Source organism: Scyliorhinus torazame, chromosome 18 (assembly GCF_047496885.1).
Source record: "Scyliorhinus torazame isolate Kashiwa2021f chromosome 18, sScyTor2.1, whole genome shotgun sequence".
NCBI lineage: Eukaryota > Metazoa > Chordata > Chondrichthyes > Carcharhiniformes > Scyliorhinidae > Scyliorhinus > Scyliorhinus torazame.
Genome location: NC_092724.1, coordinates 121,846,756 through 121,868,660, shown reverse-complemented (window position 1 = coordinate 121,868,660; position 21,905 = coordinate 121,846,756). Strand labels below are relative to the sequence as shown.

Below are 21,905 nucleotides of genomic sequence, written 5' to 3'. Positions count from 1 at the left end.
CAACAACCAGCCCCTCAGCCGGGGATGGCGTCCCTCGTACATGCCGGGGATGGATGACCGCGACAACACGAATGAGTCGTGTACACTGCCTGGGTGACGGGCGAAGACGTGCAGGATCATCATGCGGTGGTCGCAGACCACCTGTACGTTCATCGAATAGGTCCCCTTCCTATTAGTGAACACGGCCCTGTTATCTGCAGGTGGCCGCACGGCGACGTGCATCCCATCGATCGCGCCCTGGACCATGGGGAACCCGGCCACGGCAGAGAAGCCCACGGCCCGGGCATCTTGGCTGGCCCGGTCCACGGGGAAGCGGATGTAATGGTGCACCATGGCATAAAGGGCATCTGTCACTGCCCGGTTGCACCGGTGCACCGATGTCTGCGATATGCCGGACAGGTCCCCACTCGGTGCCTGGAATGACCCCGTTGCATAAAAGTTCAGGGCCACCGTAACCTTGACGGACACGGGGAGAGGGTGTCCCCCGCCAGTGCCACGCGGTGACAGGTGTGCCAGCAGGTGGCAGATGTGTGCCACGGTTTCCCGGCTCATCCGGAGTCTCCTCCTGCATTCCCTGTCCGTGAGGTCCTGGTATGACTGCCGGGGCCGGTACACACGGGGCGCCCTCGGGTGCCTCCGTTGCCGTGGGGCCGCGACGTCCTCCTCCCCCTCCTCGTCCTGTCGGTCAGGTGTCCCTCCAGCCTGGGCGGCTGCCGCCTGCCCCTCTGCGGCAGCCTGCGCCGCCTCTCTGGCACGCTCCTCCTCCTCATCCAGGGCAACATAGACATGAGCGGCTGCCACCACGGCGGCCAACATCGCTGGATGATCTGAAAACATGACGGCCTGGTGGGGGGGAGGGGAACGACGACATGTCATCATTGCCCATATCCCCTCCTCCCCCCAGCCAGGTGGCATGGACCGCATGGGTCCAACTGTTGGAGGCTGGCACCTGGCCAGGTGGACCAACTCATTTGCCCTCCCATCACCCTCCTCTGCACGGACCCCCTCCCCAACCTCCACCCCAGCACGGACCCCCCCAACCTCCACCCCAGCACGGACCCCCTCCCCAACCTCCACCCCAGCACGGACCCCCCCCAACCCCCAACGTCCACCCCGGCACGGACCCCCTCCAACCCCCAACCTCCACCCCGGCACGGACCCCCCCAACCCCCAACCTCCACCCCAGCACGGACCCCCTCCCCAACCTCCACCCCAGCACGGACCCCCTCCAACCCCCAACCTCCACCCCGGCACGGACCCCCCCAACCCCCAACCTCCACCCCAGCACGGACCCCCTCCCCAACCTCCACCCCAGCACGGACCCCCCCCCCCAACCTCCACCCCGGCACGGACCTCTTCCAACCCCCAACCTCCACCCCAGCACGGACCCCCTCCCCAACCTCCACCCCATCACGGACCCCCCCCAACCTCCACCCCAGCACGGACCCCCTCCCGGCACTCCCCCGGAGCCCAGCCTACTCTAACCAGCACCCCCCCCCCCCCCGCCGCACACACACACACACAAGCCGAGACACACGTCTCCTCACGCAATCAGTCTGCGGCCACGCCATTTCCTGCCCAGAGCCAACCCCCCAGGCCGTCACTCACCTCCTCGCTAGTCGGCGTGAGCCTGGAGCACCGGGTCACGCCGATGAAAAGGAGGTTTGATTCACGTCTTCGTGAACGGTCATCACGTCGACGGGACTTCGGCCCATCCGGAAGGGAGAATATCGGCAGGCCGAAAATCGGCTGCCTTGCGCAGACCCGTGAAATTCTCCGCGGCAGCGGCGCCATTAACGCCCCGCCGACTTTTCTCCCTTCGGAGACTTCGGCGGGGGCGGGATTCACGGCGGCCAACGGCCATTCTCCGACCCTCTGGGGGGTCGGAGAATGACGCCCCAGGTTTCCAAAACTTGGAAGCATAAGAATATAAGAACATTAAAAATAGGAGCAAGAGCAAACCATTTAGCCCTAGAGCTTGCTCCACCATTCAATATGATAATGGATAATCCTCCGCCTCAGCTCCACATTCCCACCTGCTCCCCACATCCCTTGACTCCCTGAAGCAACAGTGCTAACCACTGTGCTACCGTGCCGCCCTATTCTGGCAGTCTCCAAAGCACCCAATCAGCAATAGAGAGGGAGAGGTGGAGGTCAGACAGACATTTCAAAGGGTAGAAATGCATCATTGAAAAGTTAGAATTCTGCGAAAAGGTGGAAATTTCTAATCCCTGTTCACATGTATTGGCCTCTTCAGCCATCAGCAAAATTGAATCATATAGAATCTCCACAGTGCAGAATGAGGCAATGAAGTCTGCACTGGCCCTTGGAAAGAGCACCCTATTTAAGCCCATACATACACCCTATCTCCGTAACCCAGTCTTCCGACACTAAGGGACAATTCAGCCTGGCCAATCCACCTAACCTGCACATCTTTGGACTGTGGGAGGAAACCGAAGCACCTGGAGGAGACCCACACAGACACTGGGAGAAAGTGCAAACCCACAGTCATCCGAAGCCGGAATTGAACCCGGGTCCCTGAAGTTGCGAGGCAGCAGTGCTAACACTGTGCCACCCATATTAAGCTACCCCACCCGCACCAAATTACAAGCTTTCAAGTCCATCATCTTACAAGAAAGGAAGGATGCTGAAGGCTATATTTAAATTCTCTAGTAAGCCATAGATGGATCTCATTTAGAGTTTTTGTTTCGAAGGGTACATATTCTCCCTGCATCATTTGGATTATTGCTTTAAATGTTTCCCACTGTTTATTTACCAGATTACTTCTTCTGCCAATCAATTGTAACCAAATATCCCCTCATAAGAACATAAGAACTAGGAGCAGGAATAGGCCGTCTGGCCCCTCGAGCTTGCTCCACCATTCAATGAGATCATGGCTGATCTTCTGTGGACTCAGCTCCACTTTCCGGCCCGAACGTCATAACCCTTAATCCCTTTATTCTTCAAAAAACTATCTATCTTTATCTTAAAAAACATTTAATGAAGGAGCCTCTACTGCTTCACTGGGCAAGGAATTCCATAGATTCACAACTCTGGGTGAAGAAGTTCCTCCTAAACTCAGTCCTAAATCTACTTCCCCTTATTTTGAGGCTATGCCCCCTAGTTCTGCTTTCACCCGCCAGTGGAAACAACCTGCCCACATCTATCCTATCTATTCCCTTCATAATTTTATATGTTTCTATAAGATCCCACCCTCATCCTTCTAAATTCCAACGTGTACAGTCCCAGTCTACTCAACCTCTCCTCGTAATCCAACCCCTTCAGCTCTGGGATTAACCTAGTGAATCTCCTCTGCACACCCTCCAGTGCCAGTACGTCCTTTCTCAAGTAAGGAGACAAAAACTGAACACAATACTCCAGATGCGGCCTCACTAACACCTTATACAATTGCAGCATAACCTCCCGAGTCTTAAACTCCATCCCTCTAGCAATGAAAGACAAAATTCCATTTGCCTTCTTAATCACCTGTTGCACCTGTAAACCAACTTTTTGCAACTCATGCACTTGCACACCCTGGTCTCTCTGCACAGCAGCATGTTTTAATATTTTATCATTTAAATAATAATCCCTTTTGCTGTTATTCCTACCAAAATGGATAACCTCACATTTGTCAACATTGTATTCCATCTGCCAGATCCTAGCCCATTCACTTAACCTACCCAAATCCTTCTGCAGACTTCCAGTATCCTGTGCACTTTTTGCTTTACCACTCATCTTAGTGTCGTCTGCAAACTTGGACACATTGCCCTTGGTCCCCAACTCCAAATCATCTACGTAAATTGTGAACAATTGTGGGCCCAACACTGATCCCTGAGGGACACCACTAGCTACTGATTGCCAACCAGAGAAACACCCATTAATCCCCACTCTTTGCTTTCTATTAATTAACTCGTCCTCTATCCATGCTATTATTTTCCCCTTAATGCCATGCATCTTTATCTTATGCAGCAACCTTTTGTGTGGCACCTTGTCAAAGGCTTTATGGAAATCCAGATATACCACATCCATTGGCTCCCCGTTATCTACCGCACTGGTAATGTCCTCAAAAAATTCCACAAAATTAGTTAGGCACGACCTGCCTTTTATGAACCCATGCTGCGTCTGCCCAATGGGACAATTTCCATCCAGATGCCTCGCTATTTCTTCCTTGATGATAGATTCCAGCATCTTCCCTACTACCGAAGTTAAGCTCACTGGCCTATATTTACCCGCTTTCTGCCTACCTCCTTTTTTAAACAGTGGTGTCACGTTTACTAATTTCCAATCCGCCAGGACCACCACAGAGTCTAGTGAATTTTGGTAAATTATCACTAGTGCATTTGCAATTTCCCTAGCCATCTCTTTTCGCACTCTGGGATGCATTCCATCAGGGCCAGGAGACTTGTCTACCTTTAGCTCCATTAGCCTGCCCGTCACTACCTCCTTAGTGATAACAATCCTCTCAAGGTCCTCACCTGTCATAGCCTCATTTCCATCAGTCACTGGCATGTTATTTGTGTCTTGCACTGTGAAGACCGACCCAAAAAACCTGTTCAGTTCCTCAGCCATTTCCTCATCTCCCATTATTAAATCTCCCTTCTCATCCTCTAAAGGACCAATATTTACCATAGCCACTCTTTTTTGTTTTATATATTTGTAGAAACTTTTACTATCTGTTTTTATATTCTGAGCAAGTTTACTCTCATCATCCATGTTACTCTTCTTTATAGCTTTTTTAGTAGCTGTCTGTTGCCCCCTCAAGATTTCCCAGTCCTCTAGTCTCCCACTAATCTTTGCTACTTTGTATGCTTTTTCCTTCAATTTAATACTCTCCCTTATTTCCTTAGATATCCACGGTCGATTTTCCCTCTTTCTACCGTCCTTCCTTTTTGTTGGTATAAACCTTTGTTGAGCACTGTGAAAAATCGCTTGGAAGGTTCTCCACTGTTCCTCAACTGTTTCATCATAAAGTCTTTGCTCCCAGTCTACCCTAGCTAGTTCTTCCCATTGTAATCTCCTTTGTTTAAGCACAAAACACGAGTGTTTGATTTGACCTTCTCACCCTCCATCTGTATTTTAAATTCCACCATATTGTGATCGCTCCTTCCGAGAGGATCCCTAACTATGAGATCCTGAATCAATCCTGTCTCATTACACAGGACCAGATCTAGGACCGCTTGTTCCCTCGTAGGTTCCATTACATACTGTTCTAGGAAACTATCGGGGATACATTCTATAAACTCCTCCTCAAGGCTGCCTTGGCTGACCTGGTTAAACCAATCGACATGTAGATTAAGATCCCCCATGATAACTGCTGTACTATTTCTACATGCAAAGGTTATTTTTTTGTTTATTGCCTGCCCCACCATAATGTTACTATTTGGTGGCCTATAGACTACTCCTATCAGTGACTTTTTTGCCTTACTATTCCTGATTTCTACCCAAATGGATTCAACCTTATCCTGCATAGCACCGATGTCATCCCTTACTGTTGCCCGGATGTCATCCTTAAATAACAGAGCTACACCACCTCCCTTACCATCCACTCTGTCCTTCCGAATAGTTTGAAACCCTCGGATATTTAACTCCCAGTCGTGACCATCCTTTAACCATATTTCAGTAATGGCCACTAAATCATAGTCATTCACGATGATTTGCGCCATCAACGCATTTACCTTATTCCGAATACTACGAGCATTCAGGTAAAGTACACTTATGTTCGCCTTTTTACCTCTGTTCTGAATCTTAACACCTCGATCAGTAACCTCTCCTAAGTTATATTTCCTCTTACCTTTTCTCCTAATTTTCCTTGTCGTTGAACCCATATCTTCATGTAACAACCTGCCGTGTCGCTTACCATTAATGTTTTTACTTCCCGTTTTATTCCTTTTAGTATTCCTGGTCCAATATATCTGAACTCCCCTCAGTCACTGTACCTTGTACTGTCGCCCTTTTTGATTTTTGACTACGGCTTCTCTGCCTTACACTTTCCCCCTTACTGCCTTTTGTTTCTGTCTCTGTTGTACTACTACCTTCCAACTTCCTGCATTGGTTCCCAACCCCCTGCCACATTAGTTTAAACTCTCCCTTACAGCTCCAACAATCCCCCCCCCCCCCCCCCCCCAGGACATCGGTTCCAGTCCTGCCCAGGTGCAGACCGTCTGGTTTGTACTGGTCCCACCTCCCCCAGAACAGGTTCTAATGCCCCAGGAAGTTGAATCCCTCCCTCTTGCACCATCTCTCGAGCCACGCATTAATCCTATCTATCCTGACATTCCTACTCTGACTAGCTCATGGCACTGGTAGCAATCCTGAGATTACTACCTGTGAGGTCCTACTTTTTAGTTTAACTCCTAACTCCCTGAATTCAGATTGTAGGACCTCGTCCCGTTTTCTACCTATATCGTTGGTGCCTATGTGCACCACGACAGCTGGCTGTTCACCCTCCCCCCCCCAGAATGTCCTGCAGCCGCTCCGAGACATCCTTGACCCTTACACCAGGGAGGCAACATACCGTCCTGGAGTCTCGATTGCGTCCGCAGAACCGCCTGTCTATTCCCCTTACGATTGAGTCCCCTATCACTATAGCCCTGCCATTCTTCTTCCTGCCCAGCTGCGCAGCAGAGCCAGCCACGGTGCCATGAACCTGGCTGCTGCTGCCTTCCCTTGGTGAGCCATCTCCCTCAACAGTATCCAAAGCGGTATATCTGTTTTGCAGGGAGATGACTGCAGGGGACTGCACTGCCTTCCTCCTCTTGCTCTGTATTTTGGTCACCCATTTTCTATCTCCCTCAGTAACATTCACCTGCAGTGTGACCAACTCGCTAAATGTGCTATCCACGACATCCTCAGCATCGCGGATGCTCCAAAGTAAGTCCATCCACAGCTCCAGAGCCGTCAAGCGGTCTAACAGGAGCTGCAACTGGACACACTTCTTACACGTGAAGGAGCCAGGGACAGTGGACGTGTCCCTGAGCTCCCACATGGCACACGAGGAGCATGACACGGGTCTGAGATCTCCTGCCATGTCTTAAACCTTCGGTTAACTTCAACAACTTCAAGTTCCAAAAAAAAACAACGAAGAAAAAATAAATAAATATACCAATGCAAAGAAAAAGAAAAACTACTTACCAGTCACTTACCAGGGATTAAAAAAGCACTTCCTCCCCACCCAGCTTCCAATTCCCACCTAGATTCAAATTCCCAAACTCACTCTTTGCTGTCTCACTCTGGCTGTTTCTTCTCTGGCTCACTGGGAGAACTCATACCAACGTAATTGTTTTTATTTAAGTTTAGCCTTCTTGTTTGGGACTAGAGTGACTCTCAAACTCAATATGGAATTCAATTGTATTATGATCACTTTTTCCCCAGATCCCGAAACGAGGTTACGAATGAACACTCCCTCGTAACACAATACTAAAGCTCAAGTTGGAAGTTTTATCCTGAGATCTTGTTTTCTACCTGCTTGGTGCAAAGATCTTTACTAATAATGTCAGCTGGTCAGTTGAACTGAGACAGCCGGACCTAGCTGAAGTACTCCATTAATACTTCTGGGTATCATTCTGGTTGTAAGCACTTTTTAAAACGCCAATGACTGTGTGTCCTCATGAGCAATTTAAAAGGGTTTTAATGCTGGTGTGGATGAAATGGGTTTTAGGAGGGCAGCATGGTGGCGCAGTGGATAGCACTGCTGCCTCACAGCACCGAGGTCCCAGGTTTGATCCGGCTCTGGGCCACTGTCCATGTGGCGTTTGCACATTCTCCCTGTGTTTGCCTGGGTCTCAGCCCCACAACCCAGGTTAGGTGGACTGGCCGCGATAAATTGCCCCTTAATTGGAAAAAATGAATAAAGTATCTAAATTTATTTTAAAAAAGAAATGGGTTTAGGCAGCCCAGATATGGCACGTGCTGCAGTATATTGCAAATGATACAATGAAACCTGTTAGATAGCATCGCATGGATTCTTTGTTTGAACCCGCCGCCTGCAACTCTTCAAGTGGCGCCAGCCCGACTCCAACCGCTGGGGTGGGATCAATTTGGAGGAGAAAAGCCGATTTTAAAAGGCGGAATTCCGACGATCCGTGCACCATCCCCCACCCCCTTCCCAAACTGGATAATCTGGGATTTCAGACATGAAAACGGCGCATCTGAGTTCTTTGCAAAATAAAACAAAACGCTGCCGACGGGACTTGCACCAACAGGGTGTGGAAATTCCCAAGTTTTATTTGAGAAACATACCAACAAGAAAACATCACGGGGTCATTTGGAAGCAGACTGGTTTCCCAGCTTCACCAGGGGAATTCGAGGCAGCGATGGGGGGAGCGCTCTCATTGTTTCAGTTCAGACCAAATTGACAACTAAAGGTGCCCAGCAGCATTCTGAATGCAGGGAGAGGAGGAAGGAGGGAGGGGGAGAGAGAGAGAGAGAGGCGGAGAGTAGCAGAGACACACGTCGCTGAGTGACAGCCCCGTCTCCCTCTGCTCAGGCCAGCAGCCAGCAGCATTTCCCGTGTAAAAGCAAACCCCCAGGAGTGAAGTGGATATCACAGGGCGGAGCAACACACACACAGACAGGCACCTCTGCCAAACACCCTCCACTCACTCATTCAAATGGTTGTTAGCGACAACATGGAGTAAGGCAACAACACACCTTGCCTGCACTCAGAAAGAGGAACTGGACTCCAGCTGAGTTTTTTTTTTGGGGGGGTGGGGAATGTGATTCTTGTTTGATTTTCTTGCTTCCCCCCTCCATATGGAAACAGTGAGGGTGTGAAAGCAGATTGGACAAGGAGGAGGATTATTTTGAATGGGGTTTGCTGAAGGAATGGAGTGTCAGTGAGGGGAGGGGGGGGATGCAGAGTGCCGCGGGGGACAAGGTGGCCAAGACCACCCTGAAGAACAAGATGACCAAGGGCAAGCGGAGGAAATCCTTCTCCGGCAAACTCTTCAGGAGGAGGTCGCTAAGGTCGGTCGGCAGCTTCGTGCGGGGGGTCTTCAAAACTTTATTTACTTTGGCACCTTTCGGAGACGTGAGCGCCGAGGGAGGAGGGGGTGGAGGTGATGGAGCAGGAGAGGGAGAGGAGGAGGAGGTGGCGGAGGATGATGATGGAGGCTTCAGGGACGGAGCTGTCACCCTGGCCACTTGCACCGAGGCGCTGGTGGACAGCCAGGAGGAGCCCCCCGGCGGCGGCGGCGCCAGGAGCCTGTCGGTGGGCAGGCTGCAGGGGAGGGAGCTCCACCTGTCCTGGGGCTCCGGCGAGAAGACCCCCGGCGTCCTGGGCTTGAAGAACCACGGCAACACCTGCTTCATGAACGCCGTGGTGCAGTGCCTGAGCAACACCGAGCTCTTCGCCGAGTACCTGGGCTTGGAGCAGTACCGCGCCGAGCTGAAGCAGCTGAGAACCAACGGCACCCTCCGCAGAAAGGAGCCTCCGTGCCCGGGCAGGGCGGAGGTCACCGAGCAGCTGGCAGCCCTGGTCCGGGCTCTCTGGACACTCGAGTACACACCGCAGCTCTCAGTGCAGTTCAAGGTAGGAGCCCCTCTCCTTACCCCTTCCTCCCGCCCCCATCTCTCACTCGCCCCGCCCCCATCTCTCACTACCCCCCGCCCCCATCTCTCACTCCCCCCCCCCCCCAATCTCTCACTCCCCCCCCCCCCCCCAATCTCTCACTCCCCCCCATCTCTCACTCCCCCCCCCATCTCTCACTCCCCCCATCTCTCACTCCCCCCCCATCTCTCACTCCCCCCCCATCTCTCACTCCCCCCCCATCTCTGACCCCCCCCCATCTCTGACCCCCACCCCATCTCTGACCCCCCCCCCATCTCTGACCCCCCCCATCTCTGACCCCCCCCATCTCTGACCCCCCCCATCTCTGACCCCCCCCATCTCTGACCCCCCCATCTCTGACCCCCCCCATCTCTGACCCCCCCCATCTCTGACCCCCCCATCTCTGACCCCCCCCCCATCTCTGACCCCCCCCCATCTCTGACCCCCCCCCATCTCTGACCCCCCCCATCTCTGACCCCCCCCCCATCTCTGACCCCCCCATCTCTGACCCCCCCATCTCTGACCCCCCCATCTCTGACCCCCCCCATCTCTGACCCCCCCATCTCTGACCCCCCCATCTCTGACCCCCCCATCTCTGACCCCCCCATCTCTGACCCCCCCATCTCTGACCCCCCCATCTCTGACCCCCCATCTCTGACCCCCCCATCTCTGACCCCCCCATCTCTGACCCCCCCCATCTCTGACCCCCCCCATCTCTGACCCCCCCCATCTCTGACCCCCCCATCTCTGACCCCCCCATCTCTGACCCCCCCCATCTCTGACCCCCCCCATCTCTGACCCCCCCCCATCTCTGACCCCCCCCCATCTCTGACCCCCCCCCATCTCTGACCCCCCCCCATCTCTGACCCCCCCCATCTCTGACCCTCCCCATCTCTGACCCCCCCCATTTCTGACCCCCCCCATTTCTGACCCCCCCCATCTCTGACCCCCCCCCATCTCTGACCCCCCCCATCTCTGACCCCCCCCATCTCTGACCCCCCCCATCTCTGACCCCCCCCCATCTCTGACCCCCCCCCATCTCTGACCCCCCCCCATCTCTGACCCCCCCCCCATCTCTGACCCCCCCCCCATCTCTGACCCCCCCCCATCTCTGACCCCCCCCCATCTCTGACCCCCCCATCTCTGACCCCCCCATCTCTGACCCCCCCATCTCTGACCCCCCCATCTCTGACCCCCCCCCATCTCTGACCCCCCCATCTCTGACCCCCCCCCAACTCTGACTCCCCTCCATCTCTCACTCCCCCCCTCCCCCCTCCCCCGTCCATCTCTCATTCCCCCCATCTCTCACCCCCCTCCCATCTATCAGTCCCCCGCTCTCCCTACCTCCATCTTTCAGTCCCTTCCCCATCTCTCAGTCCCCCTCTCTCCCTATCCCCATCCTCCCACTCACTCCCACTCCCCCCCCCCCCCCCCCCCCCCCACTCACTCCCACTCCCCCTGCCTCCCAAGTTACTCTGGTCACTTGCAAGAAAGTGTTTGAGAGCAGAATTTGTTAAACTGCCGCAAATTCCCAGAGTAAAATTGACTCCAGGTGAAGACTCGATGGGCCGAATGGCCTCCTTCTGCGCTGGCAATTTATGATTCCATGATTAACTGCTCTTTATATTCAAAACGTGCCACGTACACAATGTAATGTACCTCTTAAGGTCCCAGAGAACAAGAGATGGAAATTGAAGAGTCGAATTACCTACTCCTGTCCCTACTTGGGGAGATGGTGATGTAGTGGTGTTATCAGTGGACTAGTAATCCAGGAACCCAGGGTGATGATCAGGGGACTTGAGTTTGAATCCCACCATTTTGAAATTCGAATCCAATAATCCTGATCCATTTTGTTAATTGTATTACAAAACTCTCCAGCAAGAAAACACATGTATGAATAAAGGGTGGCACTGCTGCCTCAGTGCCAGAGTTCAATTCCGACCTTGGGTGACTGTGTGACGTTGGCACGTTCTCCCTGTGTCTGCGTGGATTTCCTCAGGGTGTTCTGGTTTTCTTCCACAGGCCAAAGGTGTGAAGGTTAGGTGGATTGGCCTTGCTAAGATTGACTCTTAGTTCCAAAGATGTGCAGGTTAGATGGGGTTGCGGGGATAGGGTGAAGTAGTGGGCATGGCTGGAGTGCTCTTTTGGAGGTTCGGTGCAGAATCAATGGGCTGAATGGCCTCCTTCTGCACTGTAGGTCTTCTATGGAATTTCTAGTCCTTATTTACACAAAATGATTACTTGGTCTAAACCCGAGTGGAATGTTTTAAGAGCAACAAGTTTGTTATTAAATTTGCGTCAGTTTTCTCCCTAAAATGTACCATTATTTATGTGACCAAGCCACTCCCAACTTTAATTATCAGCTTTTTCCAAAGCCCTTCAGCATTGATGAAGGTTGAGAGATTTCAGGAGGCCATTGCTGCATAATGAAGATTCTGAAAGACGCTGTTATCCTTTTAAAAAAAACAAATGGTTAATCAGACAACATTTATACAAGACCTTTCACATTGTAACACCTTGAATTGGTTCGCAAGTATTTTGTGCGTAAGTATTATGTGAGTGTGGTGACTAATATTGAGACAAACATGGCTGTAATTCTGGGCGAAATATTAACTCACTCAAAATCCATTCACTTGCACGGAGTTAAATTCAGGCTCTTTAATTCAACAACATTCATGGTGAGTCGATCTTCAACTTGATGACAGGATAGTATGGTGGCGCAGTGGGTTAGCCCTGCTGCATCATGGCGCTGAGGTCCCAGGTTCGATACCGGCTCTGGGTCACTGTCCATGTCGAGTTTGCCCATTCTCCCCGTGTTTGCGTGGGTTTCGCCCCCACAGCCCAAAGATGTGCAAGGTAGGTAGATTGGCCACACTAAATTGCCCCTTACGTGGAAAAAAAATGAATTGGGTACACTAACTTAAACAAAAACTAACTTCAACTTGATGAAACAGAACAGAAACTAATGGGAACACTCAGCATGAGTTTTGATTCATTGTTGACTTTTTCTTTCACTTTCATCACTTTTCCCGCTCATCCACTTCAACCCTGCACCCCGCAACACACATCTCTCATTTGTTTGCAGCCTTTCCTTTCTTCTGTGATTCTGTCCTTACTCAAAAGTCGTTCATCTTTAACTTCCAGTTCTGATGGAATCTCAAACTTTCTTTCGCTTTCCATCGATGCTGCCTGAGTGGTTTCAGCATTTTCTGTTTATTTCAGATTTTCAACATCCGCGGTGCTTTGCTTTATGCCATTAAGGGGGTATGTTGGTTAGCACACTTTATTCTTCTTCAGCCAGTGTCATGCAAATTGGCACTTCAATTTAACATCTCATCTGGAGATCAAATGCTAACTGCACTGATTCTGCTAGCAGTTTATATTATAGCTAAGCAAATTTTACAAACCTATCAGCAGGCTCTGCTGCATTTGAAGTTGCTCAACAACTGCTTTTTAATTCTAATCCAGCTCCAATTACACACTTATACTCATGGAAATTTGCCCTTCAAAAAGCCCTGGTCACAGCAGCTGCCAAACTTGAGCTCTGTCACTGCAGATACCATGTGCACTTGTTTAAACGTCACATTTTTAGGCCAGAACTCATGAGGTTAACTTTTGTTTTATAAATTTAGAGTACCCAATTATTATTTTTTCCAATTAAGGGGCAATTTAGCGTGGTCAATCCACCTACCCTGCACATCTTTGTGTTGTGGGATGAGACCCACGCAGACATGGGGAGAATGTACAGACTCCACACACAGTGGGCCGGGATCGAACCCGGGTCCTCAGAGCTGTGAGGTAGCAGTGCTCACCACTACACCACCGTGCTGCCCATGGGATTAACCTTTACACAAGTAATGTTTGAGGGGTTGATATGCATCCTGAACTTGGACCCAATTGAAATCCAAAAATGACCCTCCACAATGACAAAGTAAAAGCCAATAATGCTAAAGAATTCATATCAATTATCTAACATTTATTTTATAATAGTACAATAGTTTATTCATATTACTTGGGTTCATTCATTTTAAAACACTATGAACTATATGCATTTAATTAGTACCTATACATTTAAAATGAAATCATCAACAACTCCAGGATTATATTTTAGTTCTAAAATCTTTGAGCTTTGATCCTGGAAGAACTAGGGTTTCTTTTACTGAAATATTATAGATTTTTTTAGGCCCAACAACACAAGATCAGCTTTAACATGAGCATATACAATATTGAACTGAAGGCACAGGGAATTTAAAGAGGTATTTATTTATTTAAATATACTTTGTGTCTTTAGTGCTCGTATTCCGACAGTCATAATAGGTTGCTTCATGTTCAGCATCGAGAGTGCATTACAAGCAATTAACACTCCATCCCTAACACGGCATAGGAAGTCTGGAGCTCAGCAAGGTGCATGAGCTCCAACATCCCCATGGTTTTAAAAAACAGACTGAAAGCAACTGGATCCCGGATAAGGGACAGTCTGTTGGAGCTACTTCTTCAACCGTTATCAACATTCTTCAGATACTCTTCTTCCAGGACAGTTGAGATAGCTTGGGGCGGGGGGGGGGGGGGGGGGGGGGGGGTTGGTTTTGGGTTAAAGTGGAGGCAGAGAGGGGGGGGGGGGTGCAGTTCTTGGCTCTTTATTAAGTTATGCTATGTCCTCCTGTTGGTTATCTTTTTCATCCTAGTTGTGGTTTTGTTCGATGTTTCTATATAAATGCCTTAATAAACATATTTTTTTAAAAATTAATCTTTTCCACTGCTGGTGATAAGTTGCCCTGATTTAAATGTGGGATCAATAATAAATAATATATATTAATCAAAATCAAAACCATTCTTTAGATACTGACAACTGTATTTTCAAAGCTCCCTGTTTTTATTTTGCATATCCAGCATTCACCGTTTCATTTTCATCTCCACTGGGAGATGGTGGTACTAGGGTGATTTATCTTGTGTATATTATCCCTGTTGCGCACATGAATTCTGGACTTCTTGCTGACTAACTGTAAGGTTTTAACGACTGTGACTTTTCACCTTTCAAAACACTCTGGGCCTGTCTTGCTTTAATAAAGAATGTTTCTTTTATTTCAGAACATTGTAGCAAAATATGGGTCGCAATTTCGTGGGAATTCTCAGCATGACGCACTTGAGTTCCTTCTGTGGTTACTGAACAGAGTTCATGAAGACCTCAATTGTTCACCCAACAAAAAATCAAAGCCTTCCATTAAGGTGAGTTAACGCAGCCTGTTTGGTTCATTTATTACCCAGGTCTCCACTTACAAGCTACACACAGTATCTTATTTAGAAGAGCACAATAGACAATCACAGTTGTAGGAATGAGATCGGTCTGACTGAAGGTTAAAAATATTCCCAAAATAATAGTTTAATAAATATGTACGGATCAGATATTCAGGCCATTTATTCATCTTGCAACATTTACATCTATTCATTTATTAAAGAAGTTTTAATCAACATAAGACTTGAAGAAATTCACTGTTGGCTGAGTATTGATAATTCCAGGGCTGGAACCTATCCATTCAAAACTTTGTGTAATTAACTTTATACAAGATATTCAGTCAGAACAGTGTATTGTGTTTGTTGTTACAGATCAAAGGCAAGGTAAAGTCACTGTAGTCCCAGATAACCATGGGCTGCTTTCCCCTTTGAGGGGGGGGGGGTGCTTACTGGTGGTGATTTGACATGAGGATTAATGAAAAAGAGGATTTCACTTGTATTCTCCATTTTAGACTAAAGGTTGTTGGATTAAAAATTTCTTCTGAACATTTTGTTAAAATTCTGTACGTTTCTTCTGGCACACATTCTCCAAATAATGGAAATAATCTCTTACTGGTATCGTGGACAGCAATTGAGCATTCTATTACTAATTTGTAATAACTACCACATTCAATGAGCTGTGAAATTAGAGCAGAAAGCACTGCAACATTGAGCAGAGTGCAACAGTACCATTTGTGTAAGCACCAAACCATGGAAGGTGCAAAATGGGCTCATGTACAGTCCTCCGACAAATCAATGTCGGCCATCTTAGTTTAAAATTACAGTTGGCAAGGAGGTTGCTCGTTTGCGGGAAAGCCCTTTCTTGCTGCCGAAACAGAAGTGGCTAATCGCCCACTTGTTGTAATACCCATCCAACATAATTTTAAAATGATGAAATCAGGGGAAAATGCCTGAATCTACGATTCACAAAAAGAGGGACTTTGGTTTCCATGAAAATAGAAAAAGAATCTCATGGTTGACTTATAACGCATTTCTCGTTTTTCATGAGAGTGTTTACTTATTGTTCATTAGAAGATATTTGTGGGTAGATAAGGTAAAGTTGGCATAGCACCAGATGACCATCGACTTTGAGGGGGAGAGCTGCCTGATGGTGATTTAACCTGAGGACCATCATGCCTCAGACAAGGGGCAAGGTTGAGAAGGCGGTGCCTTCGTGAATAACCTCAGCTGGTATGGGAATTGAACCCACGGCCTCGCTCTGCATCATGAACCAGCTGTCTCGCCAGCTGAGCTGAGGATATTTGGTGTTTATTGACGAGGTCTGATTCTCTGCGTGCGAGTGAACATCAAGCTTACATCGCACATCTTATTGATCCTTTTTTAAACATTTTGATTTTTGTGAGGAAAACTTAACATTTCTGGCATGCTAGTACATTTTGCTCTTAATTTGTTGAACAGTCCTGCTTTTATTCTCATTTTGCTATCAAATAATGTCAGAGTTTGTATTTAAGAAGATTTTACAATTAATTGTTAAATCCTGGTTTTGGCTGAATAATTTGATTCGACATTTTAGAAAATTGCGAAGCAAATCACAAGGCTTAGCAGCTGCTATTGTCAAATATGAAGTGTGCTATGCATGCTATGTACACACAAACTGATTTCGAATTCCAGCTGTAGGTGTACCTTTTATGGCAGTTTTTGCTTCATTTGCCTGTTAGGCTGGGATAGTTGTGTTTTGTGTTCATTAATGCGAATTTTCAGCTTCAGAATTCATTCAAAGTTTAAAGAGAACGGTTACTTGCTCATTTTGAAGATGAGCATTGCACCGTCTAAATGTCTATTCCCTGATAAATTGCTATTTAGTAATTCTTGTAGTAATTATATGATACTTTTCAAATTGTTGTGGCTGGGTAAGCAAAATGGTTTAATGTGATTTGAGAATATGGTTAACCAAATCATATCATTTGCCTCTTGTATCCTGTAGGGAAAGAACCCACTTTACATCAGGAACCACGATTTGACAGCAAAATTTGTCTTTCAGCCAGTCTTAGAAAGTTTTTTTAAATAAAAAGGAACATGACCATGAACGCAAAATTGAACCCTCAATTGGTCTAAATTCTTTCCACTCGAGATCCCTCCCATCAGGGATGGAGAATGAAATTTAATAGAGGCAAATGTAAATAGTGCAAATTGGAGGTGAAAATAGTAAGCAGATGTGCTCTGTGAATGGTGCCCAATACTTGAGGGATAAAATTGTGATCAAGCTGTATTCTGTTCAAAACAAACCCTTGATTCTGGTTACTGAGACTGAAGGGAGACAGTTAAGCACTGGAGACAGTGCAAAGCAAAGCCACGTAGCTGATCCCAAGGTCTGACAATGAGGAAAGACTGGAGAGACTTGGGTTTTCCACCTTGAAAGGAGGCACCTGTAGAAAGATGTAAGATTGTAAGCTGAATAGGGATGGTAATTCTGGAAACTGACTTAAACTGAAACTGTGAAAGGAGGACAAGAAGCCAAAGTGGTAAAAGGTACATTTTCGGACTAATATCAGGAAGTAGCTCTTCACACAACAGGGTATGTTTTGACAATAGTGTGCAATGGGCGATAGCAAATTGGCAGCTTGTTTCCTAACTGTCCTGTTTTATTTGCATGGGGGGTGGCCCACTAATTAGAAATTCTTTACACAAATATTAAAAGTCAAAATGTATCCCAATGTGTAAGAACACGTGGAATGAATTCCCAGAGAGAACCGTGGAGGCAAGCGCCCTAGAATCATTTAAGATTCAAAGGCTTGTTGAAATGAACCTCTGTGTAGGGTCATTTTTGATCTGTAAGCTAGGAAGGGCTGAATGATTATCTGCGTTTGTAATTATTTTGTAATTTTGTGATTCATTGCAATTGATGCACCATGACTGGTGAGTGGGAAGATGGTTTTGTAAGCTGGATGGTTTTTGTATCAGTGTAGTTCCGTCTTTCTGCTCTGTTACTCACATTGGGTGAGTATTACTCACATTACCTTGTTTCCCCCAGCCCCAGTCTCTACCCCTACTACCAGCTTCTGGGAGCCAAAATTGAATGTTTTGTTAAAGGTGTTGAGGTTGGGTGGCATGGCGGTACAGTAGTTAGCACTGCTGCCTATGGCGCTGAGGACCTGGGTTCGATCCCGGGTCACTGTGTGGAGTTTGCACGCTCTCCTCGTGTCTGCGTGGGTTTCACCCCACAACCCAAAGATGTGCAGGCTAAGTGGATTGACCATGTTAAATTGCCGCTTAATTGTAAAAAAATAATTGGGTACTATAAATTTGTTTTTAAAAGAAGTGTTGAGGTTAAGTCCTGTTGACCTAATGGGAAGCTATGTTGCCGTAACTGTCTAGACTGGAAATTAAAAATCCTCCCATTTTCTTTCCTGAACTGAATGTAGCGCCATGCAGTGCGAGCTATCAGACAATCTTAAACAATTAAGAGGAAACGTCTATATTTGAATCCCGTTGTTTGAATGGCTGAACATGGTACAAATATTTGGAAATGGTTTTGTTTAACCTGATATTCCCGTATGTTTAATTGAAGCACGCCTTTTATAAAAGAGCTTTATAATTTATATTAAAGATTATGTTTTCTTTAATATTTGGGCAGTTGGAAGTCAACATTAAGTGAGCCACATGAACTCGAGGATCCACAGTTTCTCCCCAGTTTTTGGAGACTTAGCTGTGTCTGCTGCGTGGCTAAAAGTGCTACAGTTGCGGCCGGTATCAAACATTGTTTGATTATAGTTTTGTGAAGTGCACGGGGGACTTTTGAACGATGTGACAGTTGCTATATAAATGCAAGTTGTTCTTGCAACGTTGTGCTCGCAGGTGGGGGGTTGGGGGTGGTGGGGGGGACAATGGCACAGGATTCCTGCTTCTCAATGCTGCGTGTAAATGCACACACGTCATTTCAAGGTAGGGGGTAGGTAATCGCTTGGATGTTGCATTCCCCAGTGGGAGGGCAAATTGGTAGTGAGGGCTTGTCAGGTCAGGGGCGAGGCAGGTCAGGATGTGCATTGGGGAGGGGGGGGGAGCACGGTGGGAGTCAGAGGGTCGGGGGAGTATTCTGGATTGTCGGGGGTCAGTCAGTACAAGTGGTTGAGGAATTGCCCAGGTGTTAGATTAGATTTTTTCTAACATTTCTAACAGGGAAATGTTCTATCTATCCAGGTAGATAAGCTGGAATCCTCCAAGGTCTCTTGGAGACTCTTTCGGAGAGTCCCAGGGATCAGTGGAATTGCTTATTAGAGGTTCACACTTCCCAGGTAATTCCCATACGACGTCTGTGGAGTCTTACATAAGCCGGGATACATCAGGTCTCTGACTATCCAGCGGCCAGAAGGTCTGGGCCAATGCCTCATGTAAATATGAGGAGAATGTTTGATTTTTTTTTTTTTAGAGCTATCGCTTATAAAGGAATTTTAACCTGCACATTGAAGAAGATTGATCGTTGATAAAGTAAATGTTGAAAAAGTAGCAACTGAAAGATTCACGATCCCAGTATAAATCCAGGTTGATGTATTAACATTAGCTCCCGCAGTAGATTCAAACCGACAACTCCCCATTCACAGTTTTGGTCTCTGGAGATGAAATTGCTTCCTCTAAGGGATGTTGAGAATTGAATGCGTTATTCAAACTCCATTTCCTGTTTCCATTTGATGCCTAACACTTGGTTTCAGAGCAGCATTTGGAGACCTTGGGGTGGAATTCGTTTCCCATCCACTCTCGTGATCACCATTCAGTGTGCATCAGCTTCAAGAGTCTCTCAACTAAATTACTGAGAAATCCATGCAGCCTGTTTTCCTGAGCATGCGTAGCTTCACCTGGAGATCCTCGTTTACAAGATAGCAAAGTTTAGGGACCTAAAGTGAGCGCAGGATTAATGCTGCCAGTTCTGAAATCACTGAGGAGCTTTAAACACATTTGTTGTCACTTCATTCCTTCTCTTTGCAACTGTAAGCAGGTGTTGCTGATGTGTTGAGAACATCAGCTTTCGATATTAAAAAATATATTTTATTCAATATTTTTTGGCCAAACATAACAGTACGTAGTGTTTCTTTTAAACAACAATAAAGCAATATAAATAACAGTGGCCAGTTTTAAACAAATAAATAAATAATATATGAACAGAAACAAAAACTAAACTAAATGGCAACTGCCTTGTCAAAAATAAATACTCTCCAAAGATACAATCTAACAGTCCAATATACATTACCTAAAACAAGTGCCTATACATATACAATGACATCCCTGAGAGTCCGTCCGATTTCCCCCCCCCCCCCGGGTTGCTGCTGTTGTCTTCTTCTTTTCCATTCCCTCTATCTTTCTGCGAGGTAGTCGACGAACGGTTGCCACTGCCTGGTGAACCCTTGAGCCGAACCCCTTAGTACGAACTTAATCCGTTCTAACTTTATAAACCCTGCCATGTCGTTTATCCAGGTCTCCACACCCGGGGGTTTGGCTTCCTTCCACATTAACAATATCCTGCGCCGGGCTACTAGGGACGCAAAGGCCAAAACATCAGCCTCTCTCGCCTCCTGCACTCCCGGCTCCTCTGCAACCCCAAATATAGCCAACCCCCAGCTTGGTTCAACCTGGACCCCCACCACCTTCGAAAGCACCTTTGCCACCCCCACCCAAAACTCCTGTAGTGCCGGGCATGACCAGAGCATGTGGGTGTGATTCGCTGGGCTTCTCGAGCATCTCGCACACCTATCCTCTATCCCAAAAAATTTACTGAGCCGTGCTCCAGTCATATGCGCCCTGTGTAACACCTTAAATTGTATCAGGCTTAGCCTGGCACACGAGGACGATGAGTTTACCCTACTTAGGGCATCAGCCCACAGCCCCTCCTCAATCTCCTCCCCCAGCTCTTCTTCCCATTTCCCTTTCAGCTCATCTACCATAGTCTCCCCCTCGTCCCTCATTTCCCTATATATGTCCGACACCTTACCATCCCCCACCCATGTCTCTGAGATCACTCTATCCTGCACCTCCTGCGTCGGGAGCTGCGGGAATTCCCTCACCTGTTGCCTTGCAAAAGCCCTCAGTTGCATATACCGAAATGCATTCCCTTGGGGCAACCCCTATTTTTCCGTCAGCGCTCCCAGACTCGCAAACGTCCCATCTACGAACAGATCTCTCAATTGTGCTACCCCTGCTCTTTGCCATGCTCCAAATCCCCCATCCATTCTCCCCGGAACAAACCTATGGTTATTTCTTATTGGGGACCGCACCGAGGCTCCCGTCCTTCCCCTATGCCGTCTCCACTGCCCCCAAATTTTCAATGTAGCCACCACCACCGGGCTTGTGGTGTATTTCTTCGGTGAGAACGGCAATGGTGCCGTCACCATAGCTTGTAGGCTAGTCCCCCTGCAGGACGCCCTCTCCAATCTCTTCCACGCCGCTCCCTCCTCTTCTCCCATCCACTTACACACCATTGAAATATTGGCGGCCCAGTAGTACTCTCTTAGGCTCGGTAGTGCCAGCCCCCCCTGTCCCTACTGCGCTGCAAAAATCCCCTCCTCACTCTCGGGGTCTTCCCGGCCCACACAAAACTCATAATACTCTTCTCGATTCTTTTGAAAAAAGCCTTCGTGACCACCACCGGGAGGCACTGAAACACAAAAAGGAATCTCAGGAGGACCACCATTTTAACCGCCTGCACCCTACCTGCCAGTGACAGGGACACCATGTCCCATCTCTTGAAATCCTCCTCCATCTGTTCCACCAACCGCGTTAAATTAAGCCTATGTAATGTACCCCAATTCTTGGCTATCTGGATCCCCAAGTACCGAAAGTCCCTTGTTACCTTCCTCAATGGTAAATCCTCTATTTCTCTGCTCTGCTCCCCTGGATGCACCACAAACAACTCACTTTTCCCCATGTTCAATTTATACCCTGAAAAATCCCCAAACTCCCCAAGTATCCGCATTATCTCTGGCATCCCCTCCGCCGGGTCCGCCACATATAGCGACAAATCATCCGCATACAGAGATACCCGGTGTTCTCCTCCTCCCCTGAGTACTCCCCTCCATTTCCTGGAACCCCTCAATGCTATGGCCAGGGGCTCAATCGCCAGCACAAACAGTAACGGGGA

General features: G+C 48.0%; 1 protein-coding gene across 1 annotated transcript in view; it reads left to right on the top strand.

Moving 5' to 3' along the window:
- Positions 1 to 8,437: 8,437 nt before the first annotated feature.
- Positions 8,438 to 21,905, top strand: part of usp43a (ubiquitin specific peptidase 43a) — a 601,867-nt gene continuing 588,399 nt past the window's right edge. The window contains exons 1-2 of the mRNA XM_072483264.1: positions 8,438 to 9,529; positions 14,636 to 14,773. Of these exons, the coding sequence (XP_072339365.1) occupies positions 8,852 to 9,529; positions 14,636 to 14,773 (816 nt within the window). The 5' untranslated portion in view covers positions 8,438 to 8,851. The remainder of the gene's footprint in view (positions 9,530 to 14,635; positions 14,774 to 21,905) is intronic.